The sequence below is a fragment of the Cinclus cinclus genome, chromosome 4 (genome assembly GCF_963662255.1).
Source record: "Cinclus cinclus chromosome 4, bCinCin1.1, whole genome shotgun sequence".
Lineage (NCBI taxonomy): Eukaryota > Metazoa > Chordata > Aves > Passeriformes > Cinclidae > Cinclus > Cinclus cinclus.
The window spans coordinates 66,977,898-66,999,548 of record NC_085049.1 but is presented as its reverse complement, the minus strand read 5'-3'; the positions used below and the strand labels follow the sequence as shown (position 1 = coordinate 66,999,548).

Genomic DNA, 21,651 nt, shown 5'->3' with positions numbered 1-21,651 from the left:
CTTTATCTCTTTCTGCTTATTTAAAGCTAAATTTGTCACCGTCATAAGAATGCTTTAACCAGGACTTTTCCATCTTCTGGAAATCCCTGTTGCTGGACATGAATTCTATTATTCCCCCTTAATTCTTTTTTAATAGAATCTTCTATCATCTGTTCTTTGGTATTGTCCCTGATCAATATGAGGTGGAGAGGCCAGTAATTACCAGGGCTTCTAATTCACGTGGGTGTATTGGTTTTCCTTGGATTTTCTGGACCCCTCAAGTATAGGAAGGATTATGAAAATCAGGGTTTATGGTGTGGAGCTGAAAACTGGTTTGGTGATGGAGCAGAGTGTCCACACTGCAGCTTTCATCTGAATCACATCCAGGGTATGTGAGGGTGTGAAATACCAATTAAAGCTTTTAATTTATGGAATAGAATTTATTCAAAGCTGAGTCCTCCTATCTAAAACCTCACAAAAGGTATAAAAAATGAAATAATTTTTCTGTCACCCTAGCCAGGTGTGTTTTACTGCCCATACTTTGTTCAGGTCAGTCTTAGACATGATAAAAACCTATCCAGCTTGTCCTGGGGGTCAGCCAAGGATGGAAAATGTGGATGTGGAATGTCCCAGGAGCAGATTTTTCCTTGTACCAGTTCAGGACAGAGCATAGCAAGTGTCACCAGCGCAACCTGATGGACAGGACACACACACTGCCCTGACCTTTTGGAATTTGGGGATTTAATTACACCTCCAAATCTGTAGCAATTGCATTTTAAATAAACCACTTTCCATTAATTTTCATTCCCAAAGAGCAGTTGGATGCAGGGTGCTTTGTTCTCCTGCATTTCTGGACAGCTTTATTTGTTTGATTAATTGTTTATTAATTTATTTTATTTATTTGATGTAAACACAACCCACGGATGGCAGGATTCAGCCATGGAGCACAAAGTCCAAGTCCTTGTTCCAGATGAACGGGGTGCTGCAAACTTTACAGCCCCTCATAAATCTTGCTATGCAGCCACATGATTAATGTCTAACAAGGTTTTTGATTGATGCCTGAGCAACTCCTAATCAGGTGTTGTGGGACGAAATCGAATTCCCTTACCTGGTTGCTTCGGGAAAGCTCCTTTTGCTCACACAGGCAGAAGGGCCTGGTTCTTTGTGGCTTTTAAGTGGATATTTTTAATATCTGGGGTTTTGTGCCTTTAAAGTGGATTTTCAGGTTCTGTCTTGCTGTGGTTTTTAGTAAGTACAGGGCCAGAGCACAACTTCTAACACTGAAATAGGAGATTTATTAAAATCCTCCAAGAGGACGATGAGAGCAGAACAAGTGGAAAACTGGGGCTGTCCAGCCACAGGGAATAAATGGAGGCTGGTGACACTGGGGGAGCACCAGGAATCTCTGAGTGCAGTGAGAAAGGGAAACTTGAGGCGGTTTTTGGAGGCAAAGTGCTGCCAGGATTTTCAGGCTGGGCCATGAGTTAATATTGCTGATAAATTAGAAGGGATTTTGTTTTTATGCTGCAGTTTCAAGCCAAATGTGCCGTGTTGAATCCTGGTATGGTTTTGGTTGGGAAGGGACCTTAAATCCCATCCCACTCCACTTCCCTGCCATGGGCAGGGACACCTTGCACTGTCCCAGGCTGCTCCAAGACCCAGTGTCCAGCCTGGACACTTCCAGTGATCCAGGGGCAGCCACAGCTGCTCTGGGAGTTCCAACCCAGCCAGGAATTCCCAGTTCCCAAGATCCCATCCATCCCTGCCCTCTGGCAGTGGAAGCCATTCCCTGTGTCCTGTCCCTCCATGCCTTGTCCCCAGTCCCTCTGCAGCTCTTCTGGAGCCCCTTCAGGCCCTGCCAGGGGCTTTGAGGTTCCCTGAATCCTCTTTGGAGAGCTCTCCTGTCCCCTTGGCTGTGTCCTGTCACTACTCAGCCACATTTACAGTTAATTACTTCATCCTGAAGAATTTCGGAACTGTTGAATTCAGGGCACTGGGGCAGAAAGAGCTTTGATCTGCCTGGCCCAGTTTCTGCTACACTTGAGTTTTTTAACTGAAAAATGAACTTCCAAATCCTGTATCTCTGTTTTCATCTTCTTAGAGGTATCCACATCCCTGGAAGTTTCCAAGACCAGGCTGTGCATTGGGGTTTGGAGCACCCTGGAACAGTAGAAAGTGTCCCTGCCATGGCAGGGGTGGCACTGGATGAACTTTAAGATCCCACCCAGTCCAAACCATTTTGGGATTCAAAGAGGTTTAAGGATAATAATCAAAATCATCTTTTACAGCTTCCGACTTTTTCAGAGCCTTGTATCCAACCATCTTCCCTGCTTATCTAGTAAATAGTTTAATCAACTAAATTTAGAATAAATCAACATTTTTCTATAATATTTTTCCATTTTTGGCGTTTTCTGAGTATCGTAGAACAAACTCATCTCCTGGTTCTCTCTTTGACCTGTTACCCACAGGCATAATTCATTCTGCTCCCAACCCAAACCTCTCTTGGAGGTTTTGAAGTCCTAGATTTCACACTTAATATTCCCTGCTCCTGGATATAATGTGACACCAGAATCATGGAATCCATCATAAATAGGTTTTACCCATAATGGAAGAACAAATAGCTTAATGTTTTTCTCTTTTTTTCAACTTTATTAAGTTTGAGGGATTAATTAGATTTTTGTGGCGATTTTTGGGTTGTTAATATAAGTGGAGAAGATGAAATGCAAATAGGTGAATAGAAACGGGTTTGGTAAATTAGTGTCAAAAATTAGCACAGTGATTATTTTTACCAGTAAGCACAAATTTTGAAAGCCTGTGCTTAGGTAAAATTTTAATTGAGATCGTTTAGGAATCAGATTTTCTGTGTGTTTGTGTTATTATTTTTTTTCCAAGCCATCCCAAATTGTTTCTAATTAGGGGCATGATTCCATTTTCCTGGATATTTATTCCTGTGTAATTTGTTTCAACTTAGGCAGCACAGGAGTGATGAATTCTTTTCATTATCTCCAACTCTCTTTGATGGGCTTTGGCTGGCTAATTATTCACATGGAACACATTCCCAATAGCCTATGAGTAGGTTAAAATTCCTGAAAATAAACAGACTTTTGAAATACACTGACAAATGAACAAAGAGTTCATTTTTGAGGGCTTTAATTTCATCTTCAGACACAATGAAATTAAAATGGAATCACTTGGAGTCTGGTTTTACCTCTGCACCTCAAATAATATCAAATATTGGGCTGCAGAGGTTTCACAGGGGGGACCTTTGTGTCACAAAAGGAGCCCCCAGCCGCTCACTGAGTGATTTGGGTTTGTAAAGTCAATCCTAGACTCCACTGGCAGCTGTGGGAGTTCATATTTTCAGTTATGAAAGAAGCATGTTTGGGTTGGAAGCTATTAAAGGGCAATTTTTGCAGCTTTCCAGGCTATTTTCCATCACATGTGACCCCCAGAACACACATGGATGTTTCCTATTTCTCCATGTGAGTATGCTGGAATTATTTAGGCACATAAATGCATTTATAAATCAAGGTATTTTAACTGCACTGCTCACTATTGCAAACCTTTGTTTTTTAAGAGCATTATTTATATTTATAATCAGCATATAAATCAGTCCCACTCACGCTCTCCCCATGGCTGCCAGGGATGGAATCACTTTTGGGAACTTTTAGCAGGTTCCTTTTGGGACCATCAGGGGCTTGGAGCAGATCAAGCTGGTCAAAAATCCCATCCCTGGAAGTGTCCAAGGCCAGGCTTGGAGCAACCTGGACTGGTGGTCGTGGCAAGGGGTGGGACTGGATGACCTTGAAGATCCTTTCCAGCGCAAACCATTCTAAGGAATAAAAAATAAATTTTTTACCAAATTTGAGCCAGTCCTTGGGATACCACTTTTTAAAAAAATAAAGCCGCGTTTCTGTAAATTAGAATTGTCGTGAGTTTTGTTAGTTTTCCCACAGAGAACCTAAAAGTCCCAGGCACTGCAGGGACATGCTGCTGGTGTTTTAGCCCAGCTGCTGAGCTCTCTCCCTCCCTTCAGATGCTGCTGACGGAGTACCTGGACATGAAGAACACGCGCACAGCCTCGGAGCCCTCGGCCCAGCTCAGCTACGCCAGCTCCGGCCACGAATTTGCCGCCTTCTTCGCCAAAAAGAAACCCCAGAGACCCAAAAACCCTCTCTTTAAGTAAGTGCAGGGGTTTTTAAAGCTGTGCCTAAACTGCCTATGGTCCCTGGAGTGCTGCTGGTAATCGCAGTTTTACAGTGTGAGAGCTGTGGAAGTTCCAGGATGGGGATTTAATGCCCGGAGCTGAAGATCTGCTACAGATTCAGCGCTGGGTTTTTGAGCTGAGCTCTTCCCAGGGCTCATTCCAGGAGTGGGAATCCCATTACAGGAGCTGTTGCAGAGTGTGGAGTGATCCATTCTGCCTCTCTTTGTCCATGGTAAATTCAGGACCTGTTAGAAAGAGCGATAAAGCACACTGGACAAAGGGAATTAAGATAACTGTGTAATTACTGCATAGATGAAGTACTTAATCCTGCCACTAACTCCTTTAATTCAGTGGTCAGGCTGCAAAGAATTAAGTGTTTGGGAGAAGAGTGTAAGAGAGAGGAGGATGAGAGAGGCTGGGTGGCCAAGGGAAAGATTTGCGAGAGCAAATTTGTGCTGGGATGAGGAGGGAGGAGTTGCTGAGCAGCGCTGGTGGGAGGGGAGATTCACACTCGGATTTGGGAGAGCTGTGCCAGAAGTTTCTTCTCTTTCACTGCCTACCCATGCTTGGGGCCTCTTGGGCCTCTTGAGGATTTTGGAAAGGACCTAAAAGTGTTTTGGCAGAGGTACTCCCAGTAGATGTCCTCTGCTGGAGCCTGAGATGCCAGTTGGAAATCCAAGTCTTCTGCATTCTTTGCTCTTCCAGGATGAGCTGTCCTGTAACCTCCTGTTATAAGAGGTTAAGCGTTCCTTATCACTTCCCCATCAACCATGCCAACCCCTGATTATTACCACTCACCTTTTTTTTAACCCCTTCATGGCTGTTTTGAGCTGAGAATTCCACTTGGAATTTACACTGACCAGCAGATAGTTATGGGAGCAAAATAGGGCTGCTCATCCCATGTCTGTTCCCAGGTGTACAAGGACCCAAGTTCGGGGTTTGAGGACTAAGTTTGGGATTAAAGTTTGAGGAATGAGGATGCTCTGGTTCACCTGGAGCAGGCTGAGGCTGGGTAGAGTTTGTCAGCAGAGAGGAGGTGGCTGTAATTGTTTAAAGGGAGGTGAATCACCTGGTGGGAGCAGCATCTCTGAGCACTCCCGGTGCTGTCACCGTCCTGCAGTGACAGCAGCACTTAGTGGGATCTCTCATTTGCTTATCTGCCTGCTGTCAGCTGTCACTGTATCTATGGAAATCTCCCTTGAAATGGAATTTCTCAGCCTACTGAGATTTGTATGTGTTTGATCTTGTCTCCCCTCCCATCTTCAGTGCTTTCCATGCCAGGCTCTTTTCCCTGCCTTTCCATTAGCTCTGTCCAAATCCAGGAGCTCTCCTCTTGTCACCACAATATCTGCATTTCATTCCTCAATGTCTCTTAGGGCAGGGCTCCATCTTGTGTTTTGCTCACAGGGGGATGCAGATGATGGTGCTGTGTCCTGTGGTAGCTGTGGGCTCATTAATTAATATTAGATATTGAGCTAATTTAATTAAGTATCTCTGCTAGTTGTCTTTCCAAGGAATAGAGGGAAGTTGTGTCCTGCTCTCTGGAAATCAGGAGCTGGTATTTAGAAGAAACTTGGAAACCTTACTTCCTTTAAAATGGGTATAATTTAAAGAAAATATTTATTTAGTCGCAATGTTGGCTTGAAAAGGAAAGCTTCAGATGAAGGGTGATTTGGGACTTTGGATAATTCATGCCATCATAAACCTGGCTTTCTTCTCTTCCCAAAAAAAGTAGCCAAGGGCATGCTCAGACTGCCAGCTCAGATTTCCAAGATGGAAATCGGGAAATAAGACAGGGGTGAACTGCACAAGCAAAAGTGGAACATCCAATAAATCAGTCCCAGACTTGGCTGTAATTCTACAAATTGTAAACAACACCTAAATATTTTGAAAGCTTTGTGGAAAGATCAGCATTGGGAAGGGAGTTACAAGGGTAGAGGAGTTAAGGGGGAACAGGAATGTGGGGAAGAGCAGCTCAAGAGGGTGACAGAGTAAGAGAAATATGGGAGAAAAACTGGATGGTTGTGGAAAAGAAGGGATGAGATCTGGGTTTGGTGCCTGGAAAGACCTGTGGGATAATGCTGCACTTACTGTCTCACTGGGGCCAGAAGGGAGCACATGGGGAGCGCAGAGCCAACAATTTACAGCTCATTTAATTAAAATCAGAAGGGTTTGTTGTAATTTGATAAATTGTTATTAGTTCAGTTGCAATAGCACCAACACTCACGGTCCAAATTAAAGCAGAAAAGCCTCATTAATAGTAATAATCTTAACCCTAGTGCCTAGGAAAGCTTTGAAATGCTTTCCCTCTGTCTGTGGTGTGATGCTCGTGTTCCCTGTGTCCCTCTGGGAAGCACTGAGGCTGATTCCATCTTCCTGAATGGTGGAACTGGGGAGAGAATAAGGAATGTTCCAGCAAATCTTCAACACCTTGAGGTCTTCATGTGACAGAAATTTCCTTTCCAAGCCTGGTGTCCACTGGGACTTTTTAAAGTTGCTTTGTCCCCTCCATGAGCTCCCTTCTCCCTGGTCCTCCGAGTCCATCTAGGCATTACCAGGGTTGGGGTTTTTTTGGGAAGTGCCTGCCTGGAACAGCAGCCCTTGGCCTGGAGTGTTCCCAGCACTGAGCTCAAGGCAGGTCAGGCACAAAGCCCTTGGCCATGGGGCACTTGTGGTCACAGGGCCACTGAGCTGCCCTGAGTCACTGAGCTGTCAAATAAGGGCCCAGTTTGGGGCCTTTTACTGTAGGTGCCAAAAAACCTCTTCATGGGGTAGAAATAGTTGGAAAATAGTTGGATTGGTCCTTGTGCATTATTAGAGCCGTACAATAAATAATAACTGATTTTCCCCTAATTTCCAGGAGAATAATATATTTACATTTTATATTATGAAGAGCCGAGTGGTGCTCACTTGAAGGATGCTTCCAGTGCCTGGATTGACTGAATTCCTTTGAATTCCAGGTTTGAATCCTCATCCCATGCCATCAGCATGAGTGCCTACCTGCGGGAGCAGAGGAGGGAGCTGTACAGCAGGAGTGGGGAGCTACAAGGTATGGAAGGGCATCCTGTGGTAATTGGATAATTCCCTTCTGCAGGAGATGGAATATCTTGTCCAGCCTCTGGCAGGTGTTGATCTCTGCTCTGAATCTCTCCAGGTTTTAAACTCTTGTTTATTACGAGGTTATGAAGGGTTTCTCTTTATTCTCTCAGCATTTTCACGTGGAGGTTGAGGTCTTAAAAATATTCATGAAACAATAGGTGAAATACAAACAACCTCACCTTGAGCATTGGGTTTGGGCATTGGAGCTACCTTGGATATTTATCTGCAATTTATTTCCTTACTGTGACACTTAACCCTGCGTTGCTTTGGGAGCTGAGCTCAGGCTGCTCAAATGTGAAGCTGGATGGACTGAAGTGACCAATTCTTTGTGTTTTGTACACTTGAGGAGCTGCAGAGTGTTTGCAGAAGGTGAATCTGGGGATTTGGGCTGCTTTTGCTGATTTATATTGCCCACAGCAAGTGCTGTGTGTGCCCGGAGAAGTGTTCCCTGCTCCAGGCATGGCATCATTTCACTTGTTTACCCTGAGTGATCCAGTGGTTGGGTTTGGCAGCAGAATCAATGCTTAGGAATATCCTAAGACTGCCATGATCATGTACAGCAGGACTGAATTGTTTTGTATCATCTATTCCAGTTTCTTCCTGGGCTCATCATAGCAAGAAAATAATTTACACTCTTCAAATATTACAGCAATGACTAAAGGACAGAATTTCTCCTGGAATTCTTGTCCATGATAATTTTCAGCTGGCTTTTAATTGAGAATGTTCTATAATTTGCAAGAGAATTTTTGGATGCCTTCACGTTCCCTTCCTTCTTTCACAACCTGTCCTCAACTTAAACCCACAAGGGTGTGAAAAAAAAAAAACAAACCTCGAGAGGCAGAGTTTGTTCTTGTGACAGCTTGATTGACTTGGGTGGCTGCAGAGATGATCTCAGCATTGATGATCAGGGGTGTAATGGTTCTGTGCTGAATTTTGAGATCCTTTTGGGTGGACTGAGAGGGAAGAACCTGAGCTCACGACATGCTGAGGGTGACAGCTGCCCACCCCCTGATCCCACAGCGTGTAGGAACGAAGGGAGGTGGAGGTACCTGTCAGCTAAATTGGGATCTCAAATTGGGATCTCACCTTTTACACTCTGGGGAGGTGTTGAGCTCACAGCTCTCTGCCTTTTGGGATTCAGGTTCTCACCTTCGAAAGTGTCACATGTCCAGGATTGGCTGGGAGATGTCCCCAGAGTCAGGGGGATGTGGTTAAGCTGTTCCATCCCATTATCACATTTTATTCCAGGAGGATTTCAGTAGTTACTTCTCCATAGTTATGAGCTCTCTGTTACAAACTGTGTGGGACAAATGTGGGCTCGAAGCCAAGAATTTTGCAGCTGTTGAGAATTTGGAGTTTTTTGGGGCCATCAGGCAGCCTGCAGCACTTGCTCCAGAATTTTCTGTCCCTTTGGGATGAGTCCTGTTGCCTTCTGTCGTTCCCAGTTGTCCATGTGGCTTTAAAAACAAGCAGAGACCGGAATTGATTCTCTCCATATCCATGTCCTTCTCCAGGTGCCCTGTGGCTGAGATTTGGGGGATTTTTTTGGTGGTTATTACTGTTACACTGAGGGTTTTAAGGAGCTCCTGTCCTGGGTTTGGAGCTCGTTCAGCCAGATTTCATGGAAAAGTGATTTCTTTACGGGTACAAGACAAATCTTATGGCAGCATTTGGGATGAGCAGGACACTGAGGGCATTTCCAGGAGAGGAGGATGCAGCAGAACTGCTCAGGCTGCCCAGGGAGTGCAGGATGGAGAAGAACAAAGCCCAGGAGCTGACAAAGAAGTGAAGGACAAAAGGAATTAGTCTGGACAGGGCCAAGATCCTGCTGCCCTTTGCAGCTCAATTGGAAGAGCCTGGACATGATGCAATAGGTGATAAAAAGTCAGTGTGGGGAGGCAGTGGGGACAATAGATGAGATGACTTTCCTGAGATTCTTTGCAGTTAACCATCAAGAAAAGTTTCCCTTTGAACTTCACGTTAAAAATGCAGTAACCTCTGTCTCTATTATGAGCTGCTGCTCCCTTTTAGGTTGCTCATTAATCTTCCCGAATCCCAGACCACAGCAAGATCTGCGTTTGGATTTATATATATATTTTTTATTATTATTATTATTATTATTCCTTTTAAAGAGAAATACAGTTTAGTTGTTCAATCGGGTTAGTGGAAAGCAGGCATGTGACACTCTGTCTTCTGTGAACACTGCACAGTTTCTGTTCCCAGCAGCCTTATCCACAGGGATGATTTTTCAGTGGCAGCAGGGGAAGGGTGACTTGTTAGGGAATCTTTTTTTCCGGAAAAGATCTTCAAAGAAACATATGCATGAAAAGAAAGGAATTTATAAAAGTTCAGCTCATGCTAACTTTTTGAAATAAGAATTTAATTTAAATAGCCTTAAAAATGTGTGAAGATCACAGTGATGCTTTGTCATTAGCCCCTTTGATTTGGACTGAAATAGTGCAGAGCATGAGGCTCACATTATCCCTCAGTGGGAGAAAAGGATCTGCTGCAAGTGATTTAGAGCTGGAATTCTTCTGTCTCATTCCACTGAAATTGCAGGAGAAAGAATTTGGCCATGTGTTTTCCCCTTGAAGTTGGCCATACAAGTTCTCTGACAACTGTCATTAAAAAAAGGTGGGGGCAAGTACAGAACTGAAATATTTCCTTCTGGACTGGTACAGTCTGGGGAGAGCTGGGGGTGCTCACCTGGAGAAGAGAAGGATTCAGGGACAGCTCAGAGCCCCTGCCAGGGCCTGAAGGGGCTCCAGGAGAGCTGCAGAGGGACTGGGGACAAGGCCTGGAGGGACAGGACACAGGGAGGGGCTTCCACTGCCAGAGGGCAGGGATGGATGGGATCTTGGGAATTGGGAATTCCTGGCTGGGCTGGAATTGCCAGAGCAGCTGTGGCTGCCCCTGGATCCCTGTCAGTGCCCAAGGCCAGGCTGGACATTGGGGCTGGGAGCACCTGGGACAGTGGGAGGAGCACTGGATGGGATTTAAGGTCCCTTCCCACCAAAGAATTCCAGGATTCTCCAAATGCCAGGGAATACCACTCCATCACTTGCCCCGTTCTGGTTTTTGCTCTTGGTTTCCAGAACAGATTTCTATTCAAAGGGAGATATTTAGGCATTATACATTCTCTTTAACTTGGGTTTGGTTGGTAATTCCAAGCAGGTGCCATTCTGTCAGAGTCACAGCCATGTCAGCTCTGCCCTGTCCTGCAGCTGGGCTGCAGCTGACCATGGAATGGGAAGTGCTCCAGGGCTCCCATGGTTCCCAAGGACATGAATGGACTCCACACCTGCTCAGCACCTCCAAAAATTGAGGTTTGTTGTTTCTTTCCCCCTGGAAGCTCAGTGCACTTCTGCAGTAATTCAATATCTCTGTAGCTTTGTGGAGTAGAGTTTTATTGGGAATGTGGCTATGGTATGGATTGTCCAGGGAAGGATGGTGGGAGAGAAATAGGATCAGAATTCCAGAGTCAACACTTAGTCCCATGGTAGATCCCACTGGTTTTAATTGATTATTGAAGGCATTGATTTAGAGACAGACAAGCAGTGTCTGCCCTGCCACTCAGAAGGATGTTCCATGTGCTGTTCCGTGAGGAATCACTGCTACAAATACTTTTGTTCCATTGAAGGATAGAAAATATTCTTGGATTGTTGTAGTGCCTTTGGTTTTTAGTCCTCTTCATTTGTTTTGGGGTTTTAATGAAATGTTCTGTCTCTGCTCCTGCTGTTTTGGCATCTTGTGGATGAGTTTGTGCTCTTCTGGCTCTGGAATTTGGGACACGGCTTGTTGTGCAAGGAAAGGAGAAGAAAGTCACCTGACTTCACAGAGAAAGTCTTTAGTAGAACAAAGAATGAAATTTGTGCCCCAAAGCTGAATCCTCCCAACTACTGGACACATTTTGTGTGCTGAACTGAAACAGCAAAACTTCAATATTACTTTATGAAGGTATTCAGGCAGTTTCTGTCCAGAGCATTCTAGGAATGCCATGCACTTCTTCCTACTTAAAAAAAAAAAAATTGGCTAAGTTCCCCTTGTTTGTGTTTGAAGGAACAGGAGGGGAATTGAATTAGATGATTTTAAGGACCTTTGCAACCAAACCATTCTGGGTCTCTGTGAAGTTTCAGTTTTTCAGAGGCGATTTTAAATACCCAGAACTTTTGCAAGAGATTTTTCTCTTGTTGGGAGTAATAAGAGTATTATATGAATTTATTTATAAACTAAAAATCTAGTGCAAGAAGCTCTTGTGGATTTTAAATATGCAGCACTCAAATATCTAAAAGCTGACCAGTGGTTTAGCTGGAAGTGAAGAGTACTTCCATACCTTGGCATGTCCAAGGCCAGGCTGGATGGAGTTTGGAGCACCCTGGGGTAGTGGAAGGTGTCCCTGTCCATGGCATGGGTGGCACTGGGTGATTTTAAGGTCCCCTTCAACCCAAACCAGTCTGGGATTTTAGGAACATTCCAGGTTGCTCACAACTGGCAAAGGATGGTAGTAAAACAAAGCTCTGGTGTAGCGATACAATAAACTATAGTGGATAATTTTTAGAAACTCCACAGATATTTTTTTTCCTTGCTGGCTGGGTGATAAATGGAAAGCCTGGAATACCCCCCTGATACAAATCTAAATTTGGGAAGTAGATTTGTGTTACTTCCCACTCTGCTGCTCATCCATTCTCCACCCATGCCTGGAAAATTCCTTACCATAAGGTATTAAATAATTAAAGAAAATCAACTAGAAACTCTGCTAATTAAGATTTTTGATGCCAAGAAATAGCAGCAGAGACACACAGGATATGATATGACAAGGGCACCGTGTAAGGCCAGGTCCAGGGAAAATGCAGTTATTTGTAGGTGCCTTGTTCCATTTGGATTCACCCAAGGGCTGCCGGAGGGAGCCAGCTGTGCTCAGCAGTGACAGAAAGCAATGCTGACATTTGGGATAATGAAAATTTGGTTCAGCACCTCTCCAAGATGTGGATGATAATGTGTTGTCAGTCAGAGGTGGTGGGGAGGGGAAGAGGGAACAGGATTCATGTCTGGTTAAAGGAGACGTTATGACAAGTGGCCTGTGCTGGTTAAAAAATATTCCTTAAGGAAGGATGGGGAATAAACCAGCGGAAAAACCAGCTGAGGAGGGGGAGCTGATGTGATATCCCGAATTTTCTGTCACACACTGCTTTTGTCTCCTCAGGATGTGCAGGATCACAGAGCTTGGGCAGGGCTGGGGGAGAGGGGAGAGCAGGGATTTTCAGGATTTTGCCAGCTCTAAAACAGTCAGCTCCCCCAGCCCCTGGAAAGCCACTCCTGATTTCCTCGGCGTGTGTTTGTCCCGGTGTAGTGGATTAGTGGCACAGCCTCTTCAAAGGCTGCCCAATCAAGGAGGGGTTATTAAAACCAGGCTGCTTTATGACTGAGAATTAATTAGAGCAGCATTTTCATGCAAAACATCCAATTTTTTGATTAGCAATGGAGCAGGGCCACAATTAACACTCTAGGAAGCTTAAATTTCCAGCATTTTGATTTTCAGGAAATGAGATTATCAAACTGGGGTCAGGCCCTTGACAGCAAAAGAGGGATTATGTGGAAGAAAATGGTTTGTTTCTTGATTTTTCCTCAGAGATTGTTACTAAAGCTACAGCAATTCAGAGGGAGATACCTAAAAAAAGGAGGCAGGAGGGTTCCTTTGCTTTGTCAGTGCAAAGAGCTCCTGGTGTTGGGGAGAGCACGTTTGGCATTTCATCTGCAGTAACAGGTTGCCATTGCTGGGTGGGGTCAGGCCTCCTTTTCCCATCTGTGTGGGTTTGTTTTTTCTTTTCAGCAATGTTTTTGATCCCTTCCAGGTGTCTAAATGCGTGTGTTGCTGCTTATTAAAGGCTGACCTTGGCCAGCAGTCGAGTCTCTGAAAAAGGATCAGGGCATCTCTGTTAATCCTGGAGAACATTTAGTGGGGGGGTTGAATTTCCCACTTAATTCTTGTGACTTCTCAGCAAGATGGGAGGTGTTGAAAGTCAGACTTGGGCTGTGAAATCTCTGCTTTGTGTTGGCTTTGAGCAAGGTAAGGTAGGAGGAGGAATTTTGGTGTCAGGGCAGTATTTGCTGCCAGTTCAGAGGGTGCCAGTGAGCACCGGAAGTGTCACTGTCATGGAATGGTTTGGGTTGGAAAGGACCTTAAAAATCCACCCCAGTTCCAACCCCTTTTCCATGGGCAGGGACACCTTGCACTGTCCCAGGCTGCTCCAAGCCCGTGTCCAGCCTGGACTTGGACACTTCCAGGGATTCAGGGGCAGCCACAGCTGCTCTGGACCTCCCCACCTCAGTCTTGACCTCAGGTTCCTCTTCCTTTAATCTTCAGACCTTACAGTGTTCTCGCTTCAGAGCCCAAACACCCCTCAGGTGCCACACGATCCTTTTAGAACAGGAAAACCAAAAATATGGGCATCAAAGTGGGGAGAGTAGCTTCTGAAATAGAGCTGGAGAAGGAGTGCTGGAGTCAGCTTAGAGTTCTCTCACCAGCCTGGATTCTTCATCCTCAGAACTCTCCCACGTCTGCTGTGCTTCTCTCCCTGGTTGATTAGAAGAAGCACAATCCTCCTTTCATGAAATATCCCAGAAATTCTCCACTGTCACTCATTTTGCTGAAAGCTGCTCCAGCCAGGACTGGTTGGGTTGTGTTGTTACAGTTGGGACTTGCTGTGCTCCCAGTGCCTTGTTTGCAAAGTAATCCTTGATTTTCAAGGAGCTTATTTACAGCTCCTTTCCAGCTTTGAATCTGGATTACTGAAGCATTTGAGGGCTTTGTGGTGAATTTACAAAGACGACATGGAATTATTTTGTATTATGCAGATTAGAACAGAATAGGTGAAGAATGTTTATGCCTGTGAGCTATAATACCCTGTTTTATATCAATTACTGGAGTGTTTTTTTTCCAGGAGGAGAAGGCTTTTGGAAGTACTGAGCCATGGAATTTGTGCTTTTGCCTAAATGTCAGTAGTGAACCATTTATTTAAGCAACACGGAGTTAGGCTGTGAAAAATAACATATCCATGGCAGTTCAGATCTGCTGGGTGAGAATTCAGCCTGGTAGAGGTTGATCAGCTGATCCTGATTTTTTTTAAATCTTGAGTCACCAAACTGGCCAGAACTGTCCTACATTTCCTTTATACATTGTGTTGGGTGGAGTGTGTATATATATATATATATATATATATATATATATATGCAGAATATATTTGGACTCTGATCCTTGTGGGTCCCTTCCAACTGAGGATATTCTGTGATTCCATCTTCTTTCTATAGTGATTAATTGCTATGTTGGCATTGTATATTTTTTCTTTTTCTTTTGTTTCTTCTGGCCTTTTAGATAGTGTAGAGAGAGTCCTGAGATGCTCATGGATGTTTATGTTTTCTATTGAAATCTTGCAGACATTTGAATTTTTCATCAAGTTCTTCTTTTCATACTGAAGTTTTTCCACATCCATCATTTTTCCTGGTCAGATTTCTTTGTTTTCACCAGCTTACTTAGCAAGACCTTGATAAATACATTGCTGGAACATTCTTTTTTTTTTTTTTTTCTCCCATTTGATGGAGTGTATAATCCTAATTTCAAAAACAGCCCAATGCAATTATCTGTGGGGACTGAGATATTTTCTTGCCTCTTCTGCAAATTTTATCCCTTTCAAGCTGAGTCTTCTCCTGGAAGTAATTCCACATCACAGGGGATAGCAAATTCCAACAGAGACCTTCAGGGTGAGTGTGGAGGGAGCTGCTGCTGCTCTTGTACCTGTTCAGGGGGTAAAGAAGTGTTTAATCTCTGGCCCTGTCATTCTGCTGCCTCTAATCTGTGTCTGAAATCCCTTCAAAATGTGACATCCTTGTTTTTCAAGGAGCATAACAAATGCACCCCAGACAGCTGTATTAGCATTTGGGGTTTTTCCCTCGCAGCCAAGAGGTTTTTATCTTAATAACATTGAAATGGAACTTTACAATGGCAGAGGAGTGGGCAGACTCAGAAAATTCTTCTTTCAAGGAGGGCTAAAGCCATTTAGGTGAACATGAATTAACATTTCCCTCATCTTGTAAAGGTCAGCCTTTAATTGAGATTCACCATACTCAGCCCAAAGCCTGGCTTCCAGAGCCCTCTCTCCAAAAAGGAGGCACAAACTGGCACCATAATCTCATCAGAGGCTAAGGTTAGGTGGTAATAAATCACTCCATTCGAAGAGAACGAGGCTGCCACGGAGCACAAAACATGCCAGATGCTCCAAAGACTTTTGTGGCTTCGAGATGGAATAACAGTTGGAGGATCTGTAGATGTCTTGAGTTTTTTCCTAATAAGGAAGAACTGTTGGGGAGAAAGTAATTTTTACCTAATTAAAGGATTAAAATGCTACACATTCAATTTAATGTTGGTTGTTATCCATTTTACACACACAGGAATAGGAGGTGTCACTCTTCTGTGTTCCCATTTGTGTGTCATAGATCAGAAATTGCTGCCAAAAGAAAGGCAACATCTTTCATAGGTCCATTATTCCTTGCCTTTTGTAAGGAGCTAAATGTGTGCTGAGGAGGTGATTCTCTTCTGCCGGATGAAGATGAAACTTTAATCAATGAAAGGATGTGATTTAGGGATCTGAAGATGCAAAAGCTGACAGTCTCTCAAGGGCTCTGTGGGCCACGTGCTTCAATTGCAGGTGGAGTTGTTTCATATATCTTGGACAGTGTTAGAATATTTTCTTATCAGAATACAGAAATATGGATGTTTACCAGGTGAGGGTAGTTTCCTTGAATAAGGTTTTGCATCCAGTACTAATGAGAGGAGATGAACCGGGAAAAGGGTGTTTTTATGGAGATGTAGAAAAAGAATGTCTGTGAGAATTATGCAATCAGAGACTGCTTTGTGTTGGAAGGGACCTTAAAATCATCCAGTGCCACCCCTGCCATGGGCAGGGACACCTTCCACTGTCCCAGGGTGCTCCAAGCCCTGTCCAGCCTGGCCTTGGACACTTCCAGGGACAGCCACAGCTTCTCTGAGAGCCATGTGCCAGGGCCTCCCCACCCTCATGGGGAAGATGTTTTTTCCTGATAAAAACACCAGATCTTTGAATCCTCCTGTCCATGGGTTTTTAAATCACTTATTTCTTGGATTTTTTGTTTGTTTTGAAGCTTGAATGAAATTGTCCACTCCAGAGTGGGCGACTCCCCATGATGGTTTGGGATGGCAGCCTCATAATTTAAATTCTATTCAAAGGGCCATCAGGTGAAGTTGTAGAAGGACATCATGTGCATTTTGAATCCGTCTTCATAGGAGCTGATTTTGGTGATTATTCCAGCTTAACTGGCCTGAGAGGTATGGACTTGGATGCATTAATTGAAGAATTTTGGAATGGACTACCTAGCACTGGGAAAACAGAACCTTCCTCTCAAACTAACCCTGAATACTTCTCCAGCTGGATGATGATAATAATAATAATAATAATAATAATAATAATAATAATAATAAAGTGAGGAGGGGAGGCTCCATGGGCTGATCCTTGTGGTCAGCTTCCTTTGGGACATGGCATGAGTGAATCTACATTCTTCTCCAAAGGGGAAGGCTGGGCTTTGGGATCCATTTGAGTAATTCCAGGCCTCAAAAGTTATTTCTGAACCTTATCAATTTGGTGGAGTTGCACACCCCAGAGTGATCTGAGCTGGCAATTGCTTCCTGGAAGGATCTGGGTTGGCTGAAGCAGGAGGGAAAGGTGACTTGGAATGGTTCTAAGGCTGTTCTTTCCAAGTTAACTCTCACCAGAAAATGTGATTTTGGACAAAATGAGAGACTTTTCTCTGCCTCAGTTTCCAGAGCATTTTGGACTGTTAGGACTTCTCAGGAGTCCCAGGATTGCCTTGACACAGCTTTTCTTCTGTGGATACTCCATCTCTCCTCCTAAAATTATGAGGCCCTTTTTCCTTATGACAACGGGTCTCTTTTCATCACTAAGTTCAGAGTTTCAGCAAATATCTCGTGCTGTCACAGAGTACTTGGGTTTTGTGTCTCCAGTGGTGACCAGGATTGCATTAATTGGCTCAGTCTGGGAGAGGAGTGCTCTTGTGAAGCCTCTTTCCCAAGAATTCATTTGATGATACACCAGGCAGAGATTGGTCACCCTGTACAGTCATTAATGTGACACATTTGTGTGATTTCCTAAAGCAAAGAGGACAGGGAGGGTGTTCTGTGTTCCAAGTGGTGTTTGTATTCCCCACATCAGTGTGTGCATTGGGGCCTGCATTTAAATTCATGCTCTGGATATCAACTTCCCAAATTTTCCCACTTCCCTTGCCAGCCTTTTGAGCCTTGCAGTCACCACAAAGGCGGAGAAGTTGTTGAAACCAGATTTGTCTGTGTTTTCTCCACATAAAACTCATGCAGCTGCCTGCAGGAGGGTGTTCCAAGTATGCTGGAGAAAGCCAGACTGATTCTTTTTCCTTGAAACGTCAGGTGCAGCAAATCCTTGCCACAGATCTCATTAGTGTTTTCATATCTCATTGTAATTACTTAATAATATAATACCAAAGCTTTGCTGCTCAGTAGCTGGATTTTTACATAATATAAAAAAAAAAATCCTGTAAGTGACTGGGGGCCTCGAGTACATCTGTGCTTCTCTTTGGGGATTTTAATTGCACTGATCATGTGGTTGTGTTTCACTTAATTGTCATCAGGAGTTATTGGATGAGCTCCCTCTAAGACCTGCATTCACTGCACCTCAGTGGCATGAGGAACGTGGGAACAAATGGCACTTCCTTTGTCTGCTTAATGAGTGTGGAAGTGATTTCAAAGGCCCCTTCCCTCACTGCAGTAATGGGGGATGTGTTCATAGGATGGGGGAAAGCTGTAATTCCAGTAATAAGTGGTTTAGAGCACTCAGGGCTGTGCCCTCAGCAAGGGGAGATGCCAACTTGGCCTGACCCCAGTGTGAGGAGAATGTGCCCAGTGTGTGGCTGGACAGAAATCAGTCTTGGCGCCTTCCTGGCTGCTTGGAAATGTGAGAATTTATCTGGAGTTGGCTTCGAGTCATTGGAACCATAAGCAGACAAAATCTAGAGTCTTTAAGAGTTCAGAGGCCATGATGTGAAATGGAATCATAGACTTGGAAAAGCCCTCAAAGATCATCGAGTCCCAGTGTTCCCCCAGTGTTCCCCCAGTGCTGCCAAGGCCACCAAGGTCCTGAAGGGCCTGGAGCATCTCCGTGCCCAGGAGAGGCTCAGGGGAGAGGGGACACGGCTGAGGGACCCCATCCATGGCATCAATATCCAAAGGGAGATCCCAAAGGATGGAGCAGGCTCCGCACCAGAGGAACGGGCAGGGACTGATGCCAGGAATTGCCCATGGACGTGGGGCAGAGACCAGAGAGGGGCTGGAGTCTCTTCCCTGGGGACACTCCAGAGCCACCTGGACACTTCCCTGTGCCCTGTGCTCTGGGATGGCCCTGCTGGAGCAGAGCAGGGAGTGGGACCAGTGACACACTGTGGTCCTTTCCAACCTCAGTTATCCTAGGATTCCATCTCTGGAATAACAGGCTGTATTGTTCTGTACATTGTTTCCATCTTTATTATTTTTCCATGTGAGTTAATTTGTAAGTGAAACATTTTGATGCAGAAAACAAAAATAATTCACTACCAACTTCTTATACTGTTCCGCTCTCTGACTTAAACCAACCTTGAGATTTTACTGACTGCAACTTTCACATTAAAATTTGGATATAAACTAATTCCTTGCAACCTTTACTTCCTAATTAGTTCCTTGGAAGAGGGAGATGCTTGGAACTCTATTACTGGTAATGGCTGGGGCATGTCTGTGTGTGTGTGTCTAAAGAGATGATTCTTTGCAAGTTGCATTTCCCTGGAAATAATCTCACACTTCATTCACGTCTCTTTTCCCTAGATGAGGAGTTTGGTGGGGTTCTGGGTATTTCATGGATCTGAGGGAAAAAAAAGCCTCAACAAAAGGCCCTTCCTTGCTTGATAAGTGAAGAAGCCACTTTTGTTGAGAGGTGTGATAAGGAGCCCACGTGAGTTCCTCTCACAAGCACCTCAGGTCTCGCTTGGAGTTTCAGTGGACCAATTTGGCATTATTCCATCAATCCCAGCAAACTGGGCATTTCTCTCTGCTCTCCCATTGTCTCTGTCATTATATCCTGCCTCACTGCTGGAGTATTCTCCCAGAGCCTCTCTGAAATATAGAATAGAGTATTGCAGAGAAAAGTCTGGGGTTGGTTTTATTCAAATATTTATAGCTTGTTATCCTTCTTGTTGTTTCAAGAACTCATTTCCTTTATTGAAGTTTATATAATTGATTTTGTTGATTATTCCATGATGCTTTATCAGAGCCTATGCTCTTTATCCAGAATTTTTGACCACTTCTCACATGTGTGTGTCTGAACTCTTCAGACCATAGGGCTTTGTGTTTTCATTGGCACAGGGATTTTGGGCTGGGGGTACCCTGAGCCACCGGTCTGGGTGGAAATGCTCCTGTGCCACCTGTGTGTCTCAGATCCACCTGGTCTCCTGCAGCTATGAATTGTTTGTGTCTCTAAAAGCTTTATTTTTATGACTTCTGTAACTGGAGGATCTAATTTAGGAATTTAACAAAAAGTCACCCACTGGAGCTTGGCCTTTACCGTTGTATGACAAAAGATGCTTTTCTTATTTCAGGTGCTGCAGCTACAAAGCAGAAAGGGGGAAATAACTTTATTTTTCCTTCTGTTGAGTGGTGATAGAGGTCTGAAATACAGAGATAGATCTGCTTAGGGCAGGAAATAAACCAGCACCTCTTGTCTGGGAACTTGAGGAGCAAATGCTCCATTCCCATTGCCAGTTCAAAGATGCTGCAAAAAGGGAGATGAAGGAGTTCCAGGACTCAGAATTGTGTCCTCCTCTGCCTCTGCTTTGACTCTGTTGGAAAACTGGAGTCCTTGCATAGAAAACGTGGTGTTATAGTAAAAAATGATTTGCAGTGGTTTAAACGTCCATCATGAAGGACTGGTTTTTGCTCACTCAAAGAGTCACCATCAAAGGTATCAGCCAAAAATGGTACCTTGAATTTGAAGTTATAAAATTGAAAATTGACATTGAAATTGAAATTGAATTTGTAAAAATGGGAATTGACATTTAGGGTTTACTCTTTTACTCCATGGATGAAATAGCTAAAAGGAAATCAAGTTAGAATCAATTTAGATTTCTACAGAGACCAAAGATGCAGAAGGACAAGATGGACTCCCCCACTGGACAACAGTTTAAGGGAATTAACAGCATGGATCTCATTAGGATGGATTTAACACACTGTCAGCAGATCCTGAGGGTTTGTTGTGGCCAGGGGATCTCTGCCATGGGTAAGGATGGATCTATCTCAGGTAAAGAAGTCCAAACCGTGAGAGACATCTCAAGGGAATTTTTTTAGCATTTGGAGTGTGGTAGATAAAGTTTCAGCCAAGGTGCCATTTCTGATACTTCCTCTGTAATTGACTCTGTTCCCATTCTCCTCAGCCAGAAGTGATTAAAACCAAGTTAATTGGAATATTATATTCTCCTGGTCTCTCTGTGAACCCTCTAGTAAAAGACCAAAGAAAATAGATTTTAGTTGAAAATCTCTTTCATTTCTTCCGTATTTTTTAATTCTATGCTATAATAGCACAGTCCCTATCACCTTAAAAGCCATCTTAAAATGTAATTAGTGTAATTTATTCAGGGGAAACTTGGTTTACTATCTTTTCATTAGTAAAAATCAGTCCCAGGCTGCCTTTCTGGCCTGGTTTAGTAAATGAATCTGATCTCTCAGAGCTACACAAAATCAGCTTTAGGTGGGAACCACAATGACTGTGTTGAGTTTTTTAAATGCTGGTTGTTAACTCTGTATTTAATAGATACAGAAAATCACAGTGAGAACCTTGGAAATGTTGGGTTGGAAGGGACCTTAAAGATCATCCAGTTCCAACCCCTGGCATGGGCAGGGAACCCATAAAATCACAAAGAACTAAATCACAGAAGGAGTGTAGGGATGAATTTCTCTCCCACTGGAATAAAGGAAATCCACATCAGTGTCCGCTGATTTCCTTTTTTTTCTTTTTTTTACTGGTCTGGGAGGTTTTCTTGGAAATGTTCTGAGCAAAGCCCTGTTGGGTTGGCATGTTGGATGATGCATTAGCCAGTTCTTTCTCAGCTCGTAGGAAATCAGTTATGTTAGGGTACAACCATAAATACCTTATTACCAGGACCAAAAAAGCTTCATTTTATCTTCTTTTTTTTCAGTCTTTTTTCCCCTTACTGTATGAAGAAACTTCTTAATTAGTCCAAGCCAAGCATAAACCATGTCTTGTGCA

The 21,651-nt window shown here is 43.8% G+C and overlaps 1 protein-coding gene across 1 annotated transcript in view; it reads left to right on the top strand.

Annotated features, from left to right (window-relative positions):
- The window catches only part of EXOC4 (exocyst complex component 4), a 295,027-nt gene that overhangs the window by 79,010 nt on the left and 194,366 nt on the right, over positions 1 to 21,651 (top strand). Inside the window, exons 8-9 of the mRNA XM_062492431.1 lie at positions 4,016 to 4,161; positions 7,147 to 7,235. Of these exons, the coding sequence (XP_062348415.1) occupies positions 4,016 to 4,161; positions 7,147 to 7,235 (235 nt within the window). The remainder of the gene's footprint in view (positions 1 to 4,015; positions 4,162 to 7,146; positions 7,236 to 21,651) is intronic.